We start from the raw sequence: 19,316 nt of genomic DNA on the forward strand, positions 1-19,316 counted from the left end.
TCCCCCTCGCCCAGGAAGGAGGACCCCAGGTCTGACCTGCAAGTGGCAGAGCTGGCCGGGCCAGAGCCCCCAGGCCACTGGGTCACACTGTCCGTGTGCCCTGGTGGTGTCGTCTGAGCCTTTGAAAACTGACAGTTAAAAACCCTAAACATACTTAAAAAGGGGGCTTGGCCTCAGCCCTGGAGATGGACAGTGAAGGACTCTCACTGAGCAAGGGCTCCTGAGGACAGAAGGGCAGAACCCAGGCCGTGGCTCTGAGCCTGAGGCCTGGCCCCCGGGTCCTCACGAGGACCTGCCCAGGTCCTCCACGGCCCCCTGTGGCCTTTGGAGGAGGAGCCGCCTTCCCAGCGTGAGTCAGTGTTTGTCATTTTAAGTCATATTTTTAATTTAAAACGTAACGCCATCACCCGCTCTGCCCCCGGGCTGAGTCATCTGTCTCAGGGTTTTTAAAGGTGGCCTGCGGGCTGTTCTGGAAGCTGGGGTGTCACGTGCAGGTGGCCCATGGCAGCAGCTCAGTGCGAGGCTGCTCAGGTGGCCTCAGCGGATCCCTGGAGGACCCTGGGAAGGGCCGTGGGGTTGGGCACAGGTACATCAGGGGGACCCTCACCACGTGGCTGGGCACGGAGGTGGCCGTCTGAGAACTGGTGTCAGCCTCATCAGGTGGCTGTCTGTGGCCTGGGAGGGGACTCGGTTGAGGGTGGTGGCGGTCTCCGCTCTCCCCCGGGGGACGGGTGCCTCTGCCCTTGTGGGTGGGGCTGCCTGGCACCACAGCAGCCTCTGCAGCCCTGTCCCACCTGTCCCCAGCCCTTTGCCCATCTGGTGACGCTTTCCCGCCGTTGTGCAGCATCTGGGCAGAGCTCGTAACTGGAACGGGACTCTGCAGACAGGCCGTCCGGAGAGGAGGGGCCTGGCCCACAGACGCCCACGGGTGCCAGCCCCGGCCAGCGGGCGGGGAGGACCCCTCCCTTCTTACCCGCCAGCCCAACCCCTGTGGACTGAGTTCATCGCGGTCGAGCCCTGAACAGCCCCTTTCCTCGTGCCGGGGCTGCGCTGAGCCTCTGGCAGGTGTTGGTTTATTAGGACCTGGCAGTGGTCCTCGAGGGCGGGCGCTGTGGTGGTACCTGTTCTCCAGGTGAGGAGACAGGCCGCGAGGGGAAAGCCACAGGCAGGCTTCCACGGCTGCTGGGTCTCAGGCCGGGGTCGGGGTGGAGGCACCCCGCTCTGGAGCGTGTGTTACCCACCATCCGATTCCATACCGTCTCCTGAAGCCCATAGTGAGCACCTGCTGAGTACCAGGCGCTGTGGTCAGCTCTGAGGAGCTGGCACCAGATGAGACAGACTCGTTCTTGGCTGCCAGGAGGCTCAGGCCGCGGGTGAGGGTAAGCAGACAGGTTGTTTCAGATGGCCGTGCAGATGGAGACCCTGTAACTCACAGCTGCGGTCAGGAGGGGCTGGACCCCGCCTTCAGTCAGGAGGCCGGCTCCCGGGTGCTAGAGTTTGCAAGCACACACACAGCACCCCAGGTAAAGGTGGACACCACGTGGTTCAGGTGGACCCCGCGTGGTGCTCTCGAGCCGGTGCACCGGGCCAGCGTGCTCTCCCGAGCACTGACCACTGAGCACCTGAAGTCAGGTTCAGCTGAGCAGCTGCGGACGCCCGAGCTGGGGGCACGTCTGAGGACAGAGGGAGGCCTGCAGCGGGAGGAGAGGAGGAGGGGTGGGGTGCCCCAGGTCAGGTCCCCAGGGCGCCGTGGCCAGGCGAGGAGCCGGGTTTGCCCCCGGGGCCGCCCTTCACCGGGGTCTCCAGCCCAGGAGAGCACCCTCCCCCTGGAGGCCGAGGAGACTTGCGGCGTGGGCCCGCCGCCCAGGCTTCCTCCCGCTGGAGGGTCCACACAGCGCCTCCTGCCCACCTCCGAGCCGCGGGCTTCCTGGCCATGAAGGGTATGACTTGGAGCAGATGGTCACCCCCTGGACACAGTGGGAGCGGCCGCCACCGTGACATCCCTATGCCCTCCCCGGGGGATGGCTCCCCTCCCCCTCCGTCCCCAGCGGGCAGCCGTCCACGTCTCCCTCACACCCCAGACCTGAGCCTCACTCCCGACCGCCACGCCTGGGTACCACGGGGCCTGGGGGCGTGGAGCGGAGTCCAGGAGGACTTCTAGTCCAGGCTCTCGGGCCCCAGCGGCACCTGCATCCGGCTCGGTGGAAGGGCGTCCTGTCAGATGGGTTTGCTGGGATGACGAGCTTTCTGAGGTGACGATGGTGGAGATGCAGAGGGAGGACGCCCGGGGACACGCGGTGGGCCTGCATGAGGACGGAGCCCTTGGGGTGCTGCCTGGGGTCCCTGCTCATTGTCTCCACAGCCTCGTGATGCGAGGCCACTCTGGCCCACACTGGATGAGAGTGTGAGGCTCAGAAGCGGGGCTGGCTGCAGAGCTGTGGCCAGGCCGGGCAGCGCAGGGCTGGTGGCGGAGGCGATGGTCACGGGCTTCCGGAGTCTTACCTCCCAGCCGTGCTGACAGCAGGTCGGTGGCCCAGGGGCAGCTGAGGCTCCCTGCCGGCCACAGGGGCCTAGGTTTTGCTCCTCCCGCAGTTGGGGACCTGCTGTGGCCGCCCCCAGCGCCTGGCCCCACCCGCAGCCCCTGCAGGCTGCCTGGACAGGCCAGTTCCCGCCCCTAGGAGCAGGCTGGCCTCTTCCCTGTTGCTGCCCCTCCATGGTCGAGGCCCTGGCCAGCCACTCTCCCTGGGTTTTCACAGTCCTCTAGGCTTGTTGGATGCCACCTTCGGTACTGGGGACAGACCCAGGACCTCCACCCCAGTGCACCCTGGCCCTTTCTGTTCTGAGAGTCTGGCCAAGTTGCCGAGGCTGGACTCCCCTGGGCTCCTCCTGCCTCAACCTGAGAGGCTCCTCCTGCCTCAGCCTGCGGGGCTCCTCCTGCCTCAGCCTGCGGGGCTCCTCCTGCCTCAGCCTGCGGGGCTCCTCCTGCCTCAACCTGAGAGGCTCCTCCTGCCTCAGCCTGCGGGGCTCCTCCTGCCTCAGCCTGAGAGGCTCCTCCTGCCTCAGCCTGCGGGGCTCCTCTGAGACCCGTGGCAGCGGAGTTTGGCGTGGGCGCTGTGGTGCTGGGTCCCGCTCTTCCTGCCCTGCCTTGCGGTCACATGACTTGGGCTGCGCTGACCGGGCGGGAGGTGGCTCGGTGGTTCGGTGGCTCGGCCAGTCTCCGCATCTGCTGTGATGGTGGTGCCGCTTCGGGTGGCCACGGGGTCCTGGGAGTGCGCTTTGGGCTGGTCCTGCAGCATGTGTGCCTGTGTGACGTCGTGTGGTGGTGTCCTTGTGACTTCATGTGACGGTGATGCCCTCCTGGCGATTTCATGTGACGGTGGCGTCCTTGTGGTGACTGTGTGATCTGACCTTGTCCTCGTGGCGACTTCGTGTGACGGGGTGGTGTCCTCCTGGCGACTTTGTGTGATGGTAACGTGGTCCTCCTGGTGACTTTGTGGGACGGTAGCGTCCTCGTGGTGTTCCCCTAACAACCTGTTTGTCGGCTGTGCGTGTCCCTGGCTGACACCTGTGGTGTGTTCTGGAATGTTCCGCAGTGCTCCTGGGGGCCTCACTTCGGGGTGCTCAGTCCTGGCAGTCCAAGGGTGGGGCTCTTACCCAGACCAGGAAACCGCGTGCGGGAGGCGATGCGACGTTGCCTGGGGCGCGTGCCGTGCGTTTGCTGCGTCCTCCTGCAGCGCCCAGTCTGGCGTTTGTGGCCTCAGGCGTCGGCCTCGGGCTCCGTCCCAACCCCACGCCTGGAGCTGGACGTTGGGTTGGGGTCGAGTTGAGGGCGTTGAGTCCTGGTCCTGCCATGTGCTGTGTCCGTGGCTCGGAGACCTGGGCCAGCCGGCTGCACGCGAGGCAGTCGTAGGAGGGAGCGAGTACGGGGCTGTCTGAGGGTCTGGGACCTGCTGTGTGGCCTTGTCACCCAGGCGGCCTGCAGGGCCGTCGGCGCGCGGGGCTGCGTGTTGATCCGAAGCCCGTTCTCCCTGCTCGGCTCCCTGCTTCCTGGCTCAGCGGGAGGACGGCTGGGGCTGGTGTGGAAACCGGCTGGGCAGGCGCGTCTTCCTTCCTGAGCGTCCTGGGGTCTCTGCTCCCCGCGCCGGCCCGGGCCTGCAGCCTTCCTCCAGGGGCCCCAGGACATCCGTGTTTGGGGCTTGGCAGGTTCCGCGAGCCTTTGGGACAAGCATGCTCAGTGGAGGGCTTCCTGCTTAAGAAGGCTCCTGTGCCTTCCAGTTCTGAAACCAGGACGGATGGGTACAGACCTGGTGACCCAGGTGACCTCCGTGCTGGGAAGAGCTAGCCCACGCTCAGGGGCATCTGGAGGTCAAGAGAGCTGCCCCCTGTGGTGACGCCTCCATGACCTGTATCAGAGCCTGTTCCTGTTGGGGAGGCGGAGCGCAGAGGCCGGGCGGCCTCCCCGGGTTCACACTAGGGAATGTGGGGCGCGGGGGCCGGGCGTTCTCCCTGGGTTCACACTAGGGAACGCGGGGCGCGGGGCCCGGGCGGCTTCCCCGGGTTCACTCTAGGGAACGCTGGGCCAGGCCCTGGGTCCCGCCTGAGCTCTGACCCCGGCCATGCCTTCCCGAGGGCCTCCGGCCGCCGGGTGCAGAACTGGGGCAGGCAGAAGCCAGGAGGCTGGGACTGAGCAGGAGGCCTTCACCTGATGCGTGACCCTGGGCCGGGCAGTGCTGTCCTCCCAGGCCACCGGCCAAGGTGGCCCACCTGGGACGTCTCCCTCCTGCGTGACCGTGTCCCTCAGGCGTGTCCTTGTCTTGCAGAAGGACAAGTTCTGCGTGTACGAGGAGTACTGCAGCAACCACGAGAAGGCCCTGCGGCTGCTGGTGGAGCTCAACAAGATCCCCACTGCGCGCGCCTTCCTCCTGGTAAGTGTGCCCGCCCCACGCTGTCCGGCCCGCGCTCAGGCCTCAGCGGGGCCTCCTGGGGGAAGCAGGCATCGCGGGCTCTCCTCGCTGCGGCCAGTGGGAGGCTGTTTTTGGCCTTGCCCGTCACAGAGGCCCCAACACAACTCGTCGCATGCAGCTGTGGCCAAAAATGCTTAGCTGCATAAATAATGTGGAAGGGAACGAGCGTGACAGTGTTCCAATAAAACTTTATTTGCAAAATCAGACAGAGGGCCATCAGCTTTGCTCTTGTCTCAAGTGGTGACAGTAGTAGTTATTGTTGCTATCGCGTCATTACCATTACTGTTTGGATTACTAGTACCATTAGGGTTATTTGCTTATTAGTGAAAGAAAATCCAAGTGAAGTTGGTTAAGCAAAATAATAATAGTAACGAATTTACTGGTGCAGTTTTCTAAGAAGGTTAAGACCTGAGGGGGCTTCAGGCAGAGCTGAGTCTAGGTGCTCAAATCTCGTCACCAGGACATGTCTCCAGACTCTGCTGTCTTCGTTGTGATTTGGGTGATTCTGCACTATTAAGTGAGTTTCTATAGTCTCTACGTGAAGAGTGACTGAGCTCACCAGGGGTCCAGTCCAGGTCTTCCACCTCTTAAGTCCCCTCTGGTTCAGAGACACCCTGTGCAGAGAGTGTAGCCTAGAACCTAGGACAGGTGCCTGAGAGCAGCGTGGGCGAGGGAGCGGGTTCCCAGGGACCTGCACAGGCCACAGGAGCTCACGGCAGGCTCCTCCCTAATGCTCCTCCCTAGCGCTCCCCGCTAACGCACAGCCTCCAGAAGGCCGCCTTCACCACATGCAAGCGTGTGGACCTGGCTGGGCCCGGCCGCCTCTGAGGGAGGGCGAGTTGGCGGCCGCCCCCTATTTCTGTCCCAGGCGAGTTGAGTCTGTGCAGCGGATGTGCTTCACTCCTGCTCTGTGCACCCCGCACCCTGTTTTTTGCACTGTGTTCATGAAACACTCCATGCCAATTGCACAGCTGGTGACGTCCCCGCAGCACGGGACAGTACTCCCCGGACAGAGGGGCCACCTTCCTGCCAACCCTGTCCCACTGTCCAGACGGCTCCGGCTTGACCTCCACCTGAGAGTGTCTGCTGCTGCCCTGCTCCTGCCAGGGCGGGGGGCCCGGCTGGGGGCAGAGCCGCCTCCCTCCGTCCTCCTCTCCCCGCGTCTTCCTCGTGGCAGCTGGGCCAGGCTGGTCGGGCAGGGGAGGACGGGTGGGTGCCAGCCCCTGCCATCTGTCTCCTTGCCGGCGTCTCCCGGCTCTTGGCCACCTGCAAAAGAGCTGTCGTGAGCACGTCACGGGATGTCAAGGCGTGGGGATGACAGAACGTGGCTCTGTGCTGAGGGACAGGCGGGGCCGTTAGTCTCCTGCATCTGTCTTCTTGTCCACTAACCGGTGACGATCTGCTCCTCTCTTCATTCGACAGCTGCTTCTTGGGCACCTGCGGTCTGGTGGGGGTCATTCTGAGTCCCGTGGATGCCACATGAACACGGCAAGGCCGGGCCCTGTTCTCAAGAGGGGCCCCCACTCACTACGGGGACTCAGACGAGGGCGTGAGGTCATAAAGTAGGTTGGGCTGGGTAGATGTTTTGAGGGAGTGGGGCTGTGCCTTCTCTCTCAGGTTGGTTGGTCTTTGGAAAAACCGTCTCAGCTGATGTTTAAGAAGCGAGGTGGATGCAGTGAGAGAGGGAGGCAGGGGTGTCTGGAGGGCAGGCATCCGGGCAGAGCAGCTGCAGGCGCAAAGGCCCTGAGGTGGGAGTGTGCTCGGGGAACAGCAGGAAGGCCAGGGGCACCGGAGCAAAGAGCCTGAGGAGAAGGAGGAGGAGATGAGGTCAGAGAGATGGAAAGGGCCGTTTGGTCCTTGGAGTCCGCGAGTTTTGAAAAGCCTTTTATTGAGCTGTAGCACCACTCAGTGAGCGCCCCAGAGGTGAGCGCCACACCTGTCTGCACCCGCGGGCCGCCACCGAGCCCACGGTCAGGACTTGCCCCTCGCTCCAGAGCCCCCTCGGCTCCTCTCAGTCTGCCCTCTGGCCCGAGGTGAGCTGTGCCCTTCCTCGTACCAACGGTTGGTTTTCCTTTCTGAGAACTCTCCATGCGCGGAATCAAGGCGGTCTGGGGTCTGGCTGCTTTGGCTCAACGCCCGCCTGTGGCTGTGCCCACGGGCAGCACGTGGCACGCTCCAAGGACTGTTCAGAGCTGCTCGGAGCCGGACGGGGCACACCAGGGCCTTGGCCTGACCAGCGGCCCTGCCTGGAAACGGGGCGAGGCCGCTCGTCGGCTGGGCTGGCTGCCTGAGGCTCTGGGAAGCTCGCCTTCCTCCCCGCCCCAGGGCTCTGTGGCTCCTGCCCCTCACATGGCCTCTGTCCCTCCTCCCTGCGAGGACACCGGCCACTGGATTCAGGGTCCCCTCGTTGCATATGGCGACTGATCACGACAGTCAGGACCCCGTTGTCCAAGTCCAATCCCGAGGTTCTGGGCATGGCATTTGGGGATCGCCACTCAAAACCACTAAGGGCTGTTGGAACCCGAGGTGATGGTGGCTGAGAACGGGGTGGGAGCAGCAGTCAGGCCCCCAGAGTGTGAAGGCCCTGCTGGCCCTTTTGCCTGCTGGCTGGCTTTGGGGCCTGGGTGACGAGAGGAGTCAAAGTGGGCTCCAGGGCTGGGGCCCATCCCCTGGGTGAGTGGAGTGTTCCCCACGCCGTGGAGGCTGGGGTGGGAGCACGGTCCTCTGTGGGTGTCTTAGGGTCAAGGTGCTGCGATGAGCAAGGTGAGGTGGCCATGCCTCTGATTCTAGCAACTTGGGAGGCTGAGGCAAGAGGATCCCAAGTTTGAGGCCAGCAATTTAGTGAGACCTTGTCTCAAAGTATAAAAAGGGCTGAGGATGTGGCTCAGTGATAAAGCATCCTGGGTTCAATTTCCAGTACCAAAAAACCAAACCAAACCTGTGGCTATCCAGGTAGGGTGCCGGGCAGGCAGGCAACGCCGGGTGAAGATGGTGTGTGAACCCAGGTCTGCTGAGGTCCACCCGGGAAGGACGGGAAGGAGGGGCTGGGACCGCCTCAGCTGCCACCTCGCCTGAGCCCTTTCTGGGACCTCGGAGGAGTCAGGAGCTCGTTCTAAGAGCCCTTCCCCCGCCTGGCGCGCAGCGAGTGGTGAATGGCAGCTCTGTTGCTTTTGAACAGCGATGAAGTGAGCGGCCTACCTCACGGTGCGGCGGCCGAGGAGCTCTGGCTGCGAGGGCCCTGTGGGAACGCCTTGGTCCTGGACGGAGGCCGCCCTCTCCTGCCAGCCCCCCGCCCCAGGCTGCCTGCTCTCTGCCCAGAGCTGACGTCACCAGGGCAGCTCATGGCCAGCGCTGGCTGGGAGGACAAAGACCTGAGTGTGAGCAGCCTGGGGCCTGGCACCTCCCAGCTGCCGCGGCCTGGGTCCCCGTCTGTGCCGGGCAGACACGCGCTGGGAGCTGAGCAGCTCAGCCCGAGCAGGGGCCCGGGTGGCGGGATGTGGCCCTGCCAGGAGGGCCAGCGCGGTCGCACAGGGAGGTGGGGCCGCGTGGGTGCTGGGCCCGCTGTGCTGCCGTGGCTCCCCCAGGTGCCTGCCGGGCCCCAGCGCTGTGAGCCTGGGTGTCCCTGTGTGTGCAGCTGGGCATGGTGGCCGCCGTGTGGTCTGCTTTCCCTTGAACGTCAGCAGGCATTGGTTTGGGGCAGCTCCCTGTGCTTGGGACGGTCAGTGCCCAAGGTCGGCACTCGGGGTGCCTCCGAGCCAGTGACGGATGAGCGAGGGAGTGATAGGCGGGGACCCGTCCCAGGAGTCCTGGTCCTCTGCCAGTTTGCTGGGAGGTGCGAGAGAGGAGGGCTGAGGCCCTTAGGAGGAGGAGCCCGTGATGTGTCCACTGTGTGTTCATTGTGCATGTCATGAGCCTTGGGGACCCGGGATTGTGCATGTCATGAGCCTTGGGGACCCGGGACTGTCCACCACACATTAATTCACGGCTTCCCCCATCCAAGAAGTGAACTTGAGTTGGAGCCCCTGCTGGAGGAGAGGACAGTCCTTATAATGTGATGATGGCCACCGGGAGCGCTGGCCTCCATTGGAGACCAGGGAGAAGGAGTGGTGGCCCTGGAGCCCAGGTGGTGGCTGGGCTGGCCTTGGGCCAGGGCTGGCATGCAGGTTCTAAGCCAGGGTCCTGGTCGGCAGCCTGCTCTGTCCCACCTCTGTGACTCCCATGTTCCGGGGTGACTCAACCTCCCAAGCTCCAGAGCTCTGAGCTGCCATCGTTTGCAGGGTGGCTGGTGGTTAGGATGGAGCCCAGGGCCTGCCGGGCTTCTGGCGAGCTCCCTGCCCTTGCCCCCTGGCCAGCAATGCGTGAAGATGGCGAGATACTGTTTTCACTCTTTTTGGGGGGTGGAGGTCATGCTGGACGGGGCCACAGCAGGCGAGGCCCAGGGAGGTGCGGAGTTGGCGGTGTGGCCAGGAGTGGGGCTGGACCTGGGTGCCATGCTGGCCATGTCCTGTTCGAGGCAGCGCGTTCCTGTTTTTCATTTTCAGATTTTTCAGTTGTAGGTGACACGATACCTTTATTTTATTTATTCACTTTTATGCGGTGCTGAGACTCGAGCCCAGGGCCTCACACGTGCCAGGCAGGCTCTCCACCACGGAGCCCAGCCCAGCCCACGACCAAATGTAGATGCTCTTAGGAGGCGTCCACGCGCCCATTTCCCAGGCAAAGCAGCAGACCCTCTCCAGTCACAGTCGAAGGTCCCCAGTCCACTTCCATTTTCCGTGATCTCCGCTCTGCCGAGGTGACCCCTTTGGGGGTCTTTCTTTCCCAGGCGTGTCCTCTGTGTGACGGTTGCGTATTCTTGGTGAACGGCCCCTAGCTGTGCTTTCTGGGTCTTTAAGGTCCACGTGAGTGGGTGCGCACCCTCTGCGCCCGTTTTCCTCTGTTGCCCAGGAGTGCACGTGGGGTCTGCCTGTCACTGTGCGAGGCTCTGCTCCCCCACTTCCTGCCGTCTGGTGCACGGCTGCTGAACCTGCCGTGGACGGACCTCCCCAGGAGCACGCCTGCCTTCCCTTCTGCAGCAGCTGCAAAGGAGGCAGCCTGTCTGTCCACTCCCGTCTCTGGAGCAGATGTGCGAAGGCTTCTCTGGGCCGGGAATCAGCAGGCTTTCTGCACAGGGCCAGTGGTCTCTTTGCAGCCGCTTGCCTCTGCCTCCGGAGCTTGGAAGTGGCCAGAGGAGGTAGCAGGCTGGGGGCAGGCAGGACTGGCCTGTAGGCCGTGGTCTGCCCGCCAGCAAGGCTTCGCCTCTCCTGGGGTCCCTAAGTCGCTTCCTCGGTGCTGTGCTCTGTGTGTCTCCCTTAGGGACCTGAGGGCAGCCAGTGGCTGTGCTGCCCTTGGTGAGTGTACTGAGGGTCTCTGTTCCCTTGCAGAGCTGTATGCTGCTGGGAGGCCGGAAGACCACGGACATCCCTCTGGAGGGCTACCTGCTGTCTCCCATTCAGCGGATCTGCAAGTACCCGCTGCTCCTTAAGGTGAGCCGTGCCCCGCTGCCCCTTCCTGGGTGGAGGTGGCAGGAAGCCTGGCTTCTAGTGGCTTCCGCAGGAAGGTCTTAGCTCGTTGAGCTGTGGAGTCTAGCGGCGGTGCTGCTTTGCCGACCGGCTCCGGCCAGGCCTCTGCTCTTCTCTCTGTCGCTGTCTTTCTCTCCAGCGTGGCAGCAGGTGACTGTGGTCACCCTGGCCTTGCTCCCTCTCAAGTTCAAAGCCAGTGGGAAAGACGGAGCCTCTCTCCTAGTAGGTCGGCTGCAAGTTCGGGACTTACTCAGCTGTGGCCATTGGTGGCCAGGGAGCCTTGTGTTCCAAATGGCTTGGGCCCTGGTCATGAGGCTCGACTGGAGCCCCTTGCACAGAACCCTGGCCTGACCGCTGGCCCTGTCCCCTCTGCTTGGGCCCTGCCCCGACCGCTCCCTGCCAGCTGGGAGTGCTGTGGTCTGACTGGCTGGGGTCGGGCCGGTGCTCTGCTCCTGACCTAGTAGCTCTGGGCTCAGACCTGGTCCGTGCCCGGCCTTGACCCAGTCCCTGGAGCCCACCGGCCACAGTCCATGACCGGACACAAGTGACTCCTTCACCACACTGTTTCTGGGAAGCAGGGCGTGAGGTGGCACCGGCACTGGGTTGTCACCCACCCCCGTCCACACACCCGTGTGTCTGGCCCTGCCTAGCTGACAGGTCCAGTCTGGGTCCTGCGGGCCAGGCTCAGGCGTGCTGCTCGCCTGGGGAGACAAGATGTGTGATTCTTGACCTCGGAGTCCCCTGGGCAGATCCTGAGCTGGGGGACAGTGTGCCACAGCCGCTGTTGCCCTGTCCCTGTCCCGAGGGCCTTGTCCTGGGCTCCCTGCTTGGCGGGTTCCTTGGCCGGCCATCTGCCTCTTGCCCTTGGGGGTCCTTGCTGCATGAGCTGGAAGGGCGAGGGGAGGGGAGGGAAGGGTTCTAGAGAAATCTTGACCTTCCCTCTGCCGAAGATGGGTGAGGCTTGAGCCTCGGAGCTGGTCAGGGCCTGGGGCCGTCATTGCTGGGGAGCACAGGCCTCTGCTGGGTGGGCTCTCCCCGTGCCCGGCCTGGGTGTTTGCTGCTTTCCTGTCCCTGGGGGCAGGAGGGAGCTCTGCAGTGGTTCTGGCCGCTGCTCCAGTGCCTTGGCAGGCGGGGCCCTGCTGAGGCTCAGAGGCTGGGGCGACACCGCGGCATTGGTGCCCTGTGGACCAGGACAGCCCCCCAGAGCGCTAACTGGACCTGCCTAGTGTCCCCTCCGAACTTGAGCTAGCGTTTAGAAGGCAGCACAACACGGGCGTCCCAGTGCCCGTGCCAGACCCGGCCAGTGGCCTGTTTTGCACGACCTGTGAGCTAAGCGCGGTGTTGACATTTTTGAAGCATTCTAACCAGAACAGGGCAAAACAAAAACAGGACTGTGCAACGGAAGCCAGATGTGGCCAGCGGAGCCTCAGCGTCTACCATCTGGTCCTCATGGAGACACTTTGCTGGCCCCTGGACTGGAGCCGGGCCCTGCAGGAGGGCTGCTGGGCATGGGTTCCAGCTCTACCGTGGAACAGCCCACTTGAGCAGCCCACTCGGTGTCCGGTGCCTCAGTTTCTCCTTTGTCACTCAGGATTTGTGTCGACGGTGCTCCCAGGGTTGTGGGGCTGAGGTGAGATGTGCGTGCAGCCCGCGAGCGGGCAGTGGGGGGAGCCCTCTTTTGGAGACGAGGCAGGTGAGAGAAGGGAGCTGCCGTCCAGGGCTGTGCGGCTGTCCGGGGCCTCAAGGCAGGGGGCAGAAGGACCGCCGTCTGGCTGGGCTCCTTCAGATCCCGCCCCACCCCAGCCGCGTGCCTGCTGGGGAGCTCAGCGGCCGAGGTGCCTGACCGGGCCTGGGAAGGTGGGTGGCCCTGCGTTTCCTGGCTCAGTGGCTGGTCCGCTCCTTTCTGGGAGTAAAACCTTGAACGTCTGACCTGTGAGCGCCAGCGGCCACCCAGGGCCAGCCGCGGGTTGCTAACCATTTGGTTTCTGGATCTTGGCAAGGCCAGGGGTCCCAGGGACCCCAGGGCAGCAGGTTCCAGCTTGGTCCAACACCAGCGGCAGGACCTGTTCGCACAGGTGAGCTGCGGGCCGGCTGGGGGCCGGCTGGGGGCCACGCACCTCTCCCTGGGACGAGCGTCGGCTCCAGCAGGACTCCGGGCTCTCGATTCCCAGGAGAGCAGGGGCAGCAGGGGCAGGGCCCACCCACGTGGCCGGGAGCGTGGCACAGCTGGCCCTCCGCCTCGGCTGTGTTTATGAGGGGCTTGGGAGTGTGGGGGACCAGCCAGCAGGGCCACAGACTCCTGTGGGGACACACCATGCTCCCAGCTGACAGAGCTGCACAGGTCCTGGCCCCTGGCAGCCAGGCCGGAACGTCCACGTCAGCAGGCAGCTGGGACAGGGACTCCTCCCCCCCCTCCCCCCCCCGGCCTTGCTGTCACATTTTCCAGTGCGTCTTAAAGGACAGTCCCGTGAGCCTGAGCAGCTGAGCTGCAGCCCGGCCTGACCCCTGCGGACGCCACCCCTGGCTGTTCTGTGCCCTCTGACCCCGTCTGCACCGAGCTTGGCTGGTGTGGCTTGGGGGGCGAGGAGCCGGGCGGGAGGGAGGGGGAGGCCTCTGGGAAGAGCCCCAAGAGCTGAACTCGAGCGCTGCCTGGGAAGAGCTGGCCGTCTCTCTTGGCTCCAGCTGGCCCAGGAGAGCGGCCGGCCTTCTCAGGCCTGGCCGGGTCCCATCCGCGTTTCCGGGAGGCGATCAGGCTCGGGAGGGGCCTCTGGGGCTCGGCTGGCAGGCCCCGGGGCACCGGCCGGCCCTGAGCCTCTCGTCCACCAATGGTGCCCAGATCTTGCACGGGCCAGGCACGGCCCCCTGAGTCACCATCACAGACAGGACAGCACCCCTGCCCGCGGCCTCCAGTGCCTGGCCTCCGGTGTGTAGGGGACGCTGCTACCGCCCCTCTGCTGCAACCCCCGTGGGCTCCTCCTGTCCCAGACCTCGGCGCCCAGGTGCCCCGTCCACCCTCCTCTTTCCCTCTCCAGACCTGCTGTCTGGCCTCGTTTTCCCTTTTAACGTGCATCCAGGGGCTGTGTCACCACCAAAGGAGCCTCGAACGCTCTCATGGCCCCAGAAGAAGCCCTGGACCTGGGAGCCACTGCTTCTGTGATGGACTTGCACTGTCCTCCTCTGGTGGCCTCCTTCACCTGGCATGGCGTTGTCAAGGCCACGTGCTGTGTGCGGACACCCTTTCTTTCCACGGCTGCATTGCCGGCTGCGTCGTTGGTCCATTCACCAGACAGCGGGGGTCGGGGGCCTGCGCCTCCTGGCTGCGGCGAGGGCCGGGCTGTGGACACCACGCACGGTCTCGGGTGCCTCCGTCTCAGTGCTGCCGACGGCAACGTGCACCTCTGCCGGAGACCCGGCTTTCCCTCCTGCCCACCAGCCTCTCTCTGGAGGGCTGACAGCCTCTCCTGCTAAAATCCAGATTCCTTGCCGTTCCTCCCGCCAGGCCCGGTGGCATCTCATCCCCGTCTCTTGGCCTCGTCTGCCGCCGTCCTCCCTGGCTCCGCTCACGCACACCTGCCTCCTCCAAGTTCTCTGAACCCAGCTCACGGGTTCCTGCCTCAGGGCCTTTGCACTGGCTCTTTTCCAGCTCACTCTCTGATCCCCGTCAGGCCTCTGCTGCTCAGACGTCCCCACCCTGGACGCCTTCCTCGGCCACTCAGCCGCAGAAGAGTGCTGTGCACCTCACCCGCGTTCACTTGGCTTCCCAGCGTGTCGCCAGCGTGAGCTGTGCTGGGACTCTTGGTGCTCGGATCCAGGTTCTCCCCTCCTGGGGTGTCGCCTCCAGAGGGCAGGTGGGGCCTGCTTCCCCGGTGCCTGGAGCCGGCCTGGTGCCCAGGAGAGGCCCCAGGTTGCTCCCTGAGCAAGTGTGGACGTGCCACCCAGGTTGCCTGCTGCTTCCAAATCCGGAATCGGGGCTGCTGCGCAGTCGCTTCTGATGCCACCGTCAGCCCGAATCGCAGCTTGTCAGCATGGCAGGGCCACCGGGGAGCTCCTGGGGCGGGCAGTGGCTCTGGTGGGCCCCTGCCTGGTCTCTGGCGTCTCCACACCTCCCACGTCTGTGGGTGTTGAGTGGACACGGTGCTCAGCATGAGGACCTTGCCATTCGGCTGTCTGTCCTGGCCAGCAGGATGTGGCCGAGACCGGGGTCAGCGCCCTTGGGTGACGGTGTGAGCTGCCCAGCCAGGGAGCTCTCAGCCTTGGTTCTTGGTGAGGGGACCAGAGCGTGGGTATGCACACTCTGGACTGGGGGGACGTGAGGGAACTTGGGGGGAAGATGAGAGGGTGACCGTCACCCTGAGCCATGGGGCGGGATTGCACTTGCTGGGACGTCTGTCCCCTGGCCTCCTGGAAGAGCCGCATCTGTGCTGCAGTGTCTGGGCCTCAGCACCAGCCCGCTGTGGGCCGATGACGACCTCTAGGTCACAGTGGACCACATGAATGCTGTGGTCCCGCGAGATGGCGTAGCCCTGTGACGTCGTGGATGTCTCGGCTTGTCTGAGGGCACCTGCGCTCTCACAGCGCGGCTGTGACGACCTTCAGTGAGCTCGGCCGTGTTTATGGAGCAGCTGCTAAGTGCCAGGCGCTGTCCTCGGTGCTGGAGATGCAGTGAAGGGGTAGCCCGAACCCCTGCCCGCATGGCCCCGACCCTCTCCTGGGGAGTGGATGGCCAAGGACAGGCCGGAGCTGCCTGTGCTGGTTCAGGTGGTGGGCGCTGTGCAGCGTGCCCAGGCACACTGGCGTGATGGCGCGCAGGGGCCGCTGGCTCCGGAGGCTGCCCCAGCCCTGAGGACGGGCAGGGCTCCCGGTGGCCTGGGGGGAGTCCTGCACGGGGAGGGCCAGCTGTGCACAGCCCTGGGCGGGATGTGCCCCGTGTGTGGAGCAGGGCCGGCCCTGTGGCGGGGGGACAGGGAGCGAGTGGTGCTGCCCTGGGCTGTCGGGCAGGCCTGCGGCCACTGCGGTCTTCTCTCCCTGGAGGGGGTGGGGGCCCTGGGGAGGTGCCGGGACCTGCCGGGCCTGACCGGGCTGTGTGGGGACTGGAACGTGGGGCGCCCTGGAGGAGCCACCGTCGGGTCTGGTTGGCAGGACGGCGGTGGAGCCTGGGCGCTGACGAGGGCTGCTTCTGTTCTCGGCCTGCCCCTGGCTGTCTGGACTGCTCCGTGGTGTGTGCTGTTACCCGGGCCACTCTGGGTCCTCGCTGGATGTCCCCTCTGACCCTGATCCTGGGAAGTGAGCCGCAGCCTGCAGGCTGGTGTTCGACTGAGGAGACAGGAAGTGGGGGCCTCTTCCTGTGGCCTTCTGCCCTGGTTCTTGTCCTGACCACAGTGCCCGCCCTCTATCTGGCCTCTGGGGCTGAGCCCTGGCACCTTGCCCGCAGCGCCCCTACCCACGGCCACCTCTGCTCTGCCCCTTCCTGTGTGGAGAGCCAGCGGGAGCCTGGGACACCTCTGGGACTGGGGCCTGCTCTTGGCTCTTCCTGTCCAAGCCAAGGGCACAGGAGACACCTTCAAAGGAACCCTGCCCGGGACTGCTGCCCACATCCTCCCTCTTCCCTGCTGCTGTGGCTGAGAGTCTTAAGTCCAGGAATTCCACTCAGCCTCTGCTTAGCTGTGCACCCCAGGGCAAGTTGCTGAACCTCTCTGTGCCTCCACTTCCCCATCTGTAACCAGATGGCAGTGTCTCGCAGGCTTGCTGTGAGATCAGACACGGCCACGAGGAGGCTGGGGAAGCCACTGGGACATGACAGGACAGCTCCTGCTGGACGGCCTCTGGGGTGTCGCGGAGGCCCTGTGCCTCCATTTCCTCCTGTCTGTCACGGCTGAGCCCTGGGTCCTGACGGAGGGCAGATGGCCCGCCCGCCAGTGCTTCAGAGTGGTCGATAAGAACCCCTTCCACACGGCGGGGTCGGGTTCGCCTGCGTGGCTGTAACTGCGAGGTGTCCTGACTTGCTTCCCGACGCGCGCCGTGCGGCCCTCGTACGTCTGCCTGAGCTCTTCACGGTCCTCAGGCCTGGACTTGCTCTGTCCATCTTTCCTGCTGCCCCTCACCGCTGACTTTTTTCCGTTGAGTCGCTCTCTTCTTCTTTATTTTTCTTCCACTAAATCAGATTCACATCCACCGCCAGCCACGAACCCTCACGCGGCCCCGGTTCCTCCTGAGACCCGTCTCCTCAGGGCCTGGGCTGGAGCAGGGAGTGGACTGGACGGCCAGCTGGGCCGGGGCTCCTTGGCGGTGGGAGGCGGAGCCCTCAATGCTGGGGCATCGGGGGCCGTGGGGACCTTGAGGCCCAGGGCCGCACACACACCTGCAGCAGCGGTGGAGCAGATGGCGTGGAGCCGGGTGCGGGGCGAGGGCTTGGCCACGCGTGGGCGCTGCCCCTCGGCACCACCAGCTGTGCGTGGTGGCTGGACCAGAGCCCAGGGCGGCCAGAGCCCCTGCTCTGCAGAGCTGGGCGGCCCCTGGAGCCGACCCAGCGGGAGACCTGCCCTCGGGAAGGGGAGGCCACTGCCCAAGGGCGCTGGCCACCGCGTCAGCCAGGAGGCCAGCTCCCCGCACGAGCCCTGCCCCGCTGTCCTCCTCCCTAAGTGGAGTCTCCTCGCCCATCCGTCAGCAGCCCGCAGGCTGCAGCTTCCTAGCCGCGTGGCGCAGGCCCGCGGGGTGGAACCCGAGCTGCGTCCCAGCCGCCTCCCTGACCTGTGCTGTCAGCCGCAGAGCTTTGCTTCGGTTCTGGGTTTTCTTGGACTTGCTGATGTTTTTTGCTTCTTGTTTTCTGTTCCTCTTCTTCTAAGTGTTGGCGACGGCTCCTCAGCACCTCGGCCTTGGCACCCTGCTGTCCTGCTGTCCTGGGCTTCCTGAGCTTGGAGGGGGCGTGTGCACAGAGGCTGGGCAGCTCAGGGCCCAGAGCCGCCAGCCTTCCCTGGAGCTGGCCTTGGTGTCCCCGGATGTTACTCCGCTGGATCCAGACCCAGTGGACACCCCTGCCCTGTGGGCTGCCCTTTCCTCTCTGTGGAGAGGACACCGTGGCTTTTCAGCCCCAAGCCCCTTTTGGGCCCCCACCAACCTCAAGTCACAGGAAGTAGTGGTTGTGTCGCATCTTCCAGTGACAAATCCAGCTTTGTCCTCACTGTATTTATGGCTCCGTCTTGTACTTCTGCTTGCCATGATTGAAAATGTATTGTTTTTATGACTTTCAACAAACTTTGAAAACCAAATGTAAACTTGCTAATTCAGAAAAGAATGGGCCCAGTGTCACATGCCTGTGATCCCAGCGGCTCGGGAGGCTGGAGCAGGAGGATCCCAAGTTTAAGGCCAGCCTCGGCAGTTCAGGGCGTGTCTCAAAGTAAAAGGGATGGAGTTCGCTGATAGAGCACCGCTGGGCTCAGTCCTCAGTATGGAGGTGACAAAGAAGAAAAAGGTGAATGAAGCAGCAAACAGAACGGGACCCCAGGGTGCGGGGAGAGACGCGCAGGCCTGGCTGCAAGCCAGTCGCTCCCAGGGTGGACGAGGCCGCTGGGCTGGCTCTGGGCCCCCGGGGCTGTTCCCCTGGGCCTGTCTCTGCTGGGAGACCACTTCTCTGGTGGCTTCCTGAGTCCCCAGGACGGGCGCAGCCTTCCTGGCCTCCCTGACACCCCACCTGCAGGAGGGAGAGAGGCCCAGGCTGCACACTGGGCACTGACCGGAGCACATGCCTGGCTCTCCATGGCCAGAGGGTGGGTGGGAGCAGCAGGCCCTGGGTGCGCAGCCCCTCCTCCCTGGCCCAGCAGGTTAGCAGGGCTGCCTGGGGCCCCGTGTGCCGCCCGGTGTGCCGCCCGGTGTGCTGCCCGGTGTGCTGCCCGGTGTGCTGCCCGCTGGCCTGGGCGCTTTGGCCTGGTGCTGGAGCCCTGTGCTGACGTCCTCTCGTCTTGGCCTGGCGGGGACCCTACCTGGGGCGTGGCGGCTCCTCTGCCCGACATCCTCTCTTCCAGGAGGCCCCCGCCTGGGGCGGCTGGTGAGGCCACGTGGGTCGCGGGCAGACGCGGGCGGGTCGCCAGCCTGGCCGCTGCTGCAGACCCGCGGTGTGGCCCAGGTGCTGCCCTGCTCAGGCCTTCTGTGTTCTGAGAGCCTGATTTGGAGGTTTTATGTCCAGCTCTCAGTGGTTCTGGAGGGACCTGTGGGTTCTGGAGGGACTTGTGGACAGGAGCGTCCACAAGTCCTCCTGTCCGCCTCTGGCCTGGCCAGGCACGTTGACTGCCGTGTGCCTCCGTCTCCACGCATGGAGGTGGGGACACGATGGCCCCTCCCCACTGGGGGTGTTTGAAGAGGAAACACCTCGGTGCATTTAAGTGTGAACATGCTGGGTATGCAGAAGGTGCTCAGTAGATGCTTGCAGTGATCACCATGGTGACTTCATTTATTGCCATTCTTATTGCACAGAGGCAATAGCAAACGTGAGCTGCTGTTACTATGGAAGTGGTGGTGGTGCTGGTCACTATTGTGTCCCTGGAGGGGACCTGGGAGGGGACAGTTGGCCCCTTTCACAGATGCGCAGATGGCTTCACGAGGCAGGTCCCCTGGGCGAGGTCCCCGGCTGGGCAGTGGTGGAGGCGGCTGGAGCCACGTTCCCCGCCCCACAGCCCAGCCTTGACCCAGGCGTTCTGGTTCACCGTGAGCCCAGGTGTGAGCCCAGGTGTGAGCCCAGGTGTGAGCCCAGGTGTGAGGGGCCCCGATCCTCGGTGCCTCTAGCCCTCGGGATCTCACT

At 64.7% G+C, this 19,316-nt stretch overlaps 1 protein-coding gene across 1 annotated transcript in view; it reads left to right on the forward strand.

Annotated features, from left to right (window-relative positions):
• Prex1 (phosphatidylinositol-3,4,5-trisphosphate dependent Rac exchange factor 1) overlaps positions 1-19,316 on the forward strand; it is a 144,661-nt gene that overhangs the window by 61,538 nt on the left and 63,807 nt on the right. Inside the window, exons 4-5 of the mRNA XM_047539776.1 lie at positions 4,821-4,925; positions 10,388-10,489. Of these exons, the coding sequence (XP_047395732.1) occupies positions 4,821-4,925; positions 10,388-10,489 (207 nt within the window). The remainder of the gene's footprint in view (positions 1-4,820; positions 4,926-10,387; positions 10,490-19,316) is intronic.

The sequence above is a fragment of the Sciurus carolinensis genome, chromosome 2, assembly GCF_902686445.1.
Source record: "Sciurus carolinensis chromosome 2, mSciCar1.2, whole genome shotgun sequence".
NCBI lineage: Eukaryota > Metazoa > Chordata > Mammalia > Rodentia > Sciuridae > Sciurus > Sciurus carolinensis.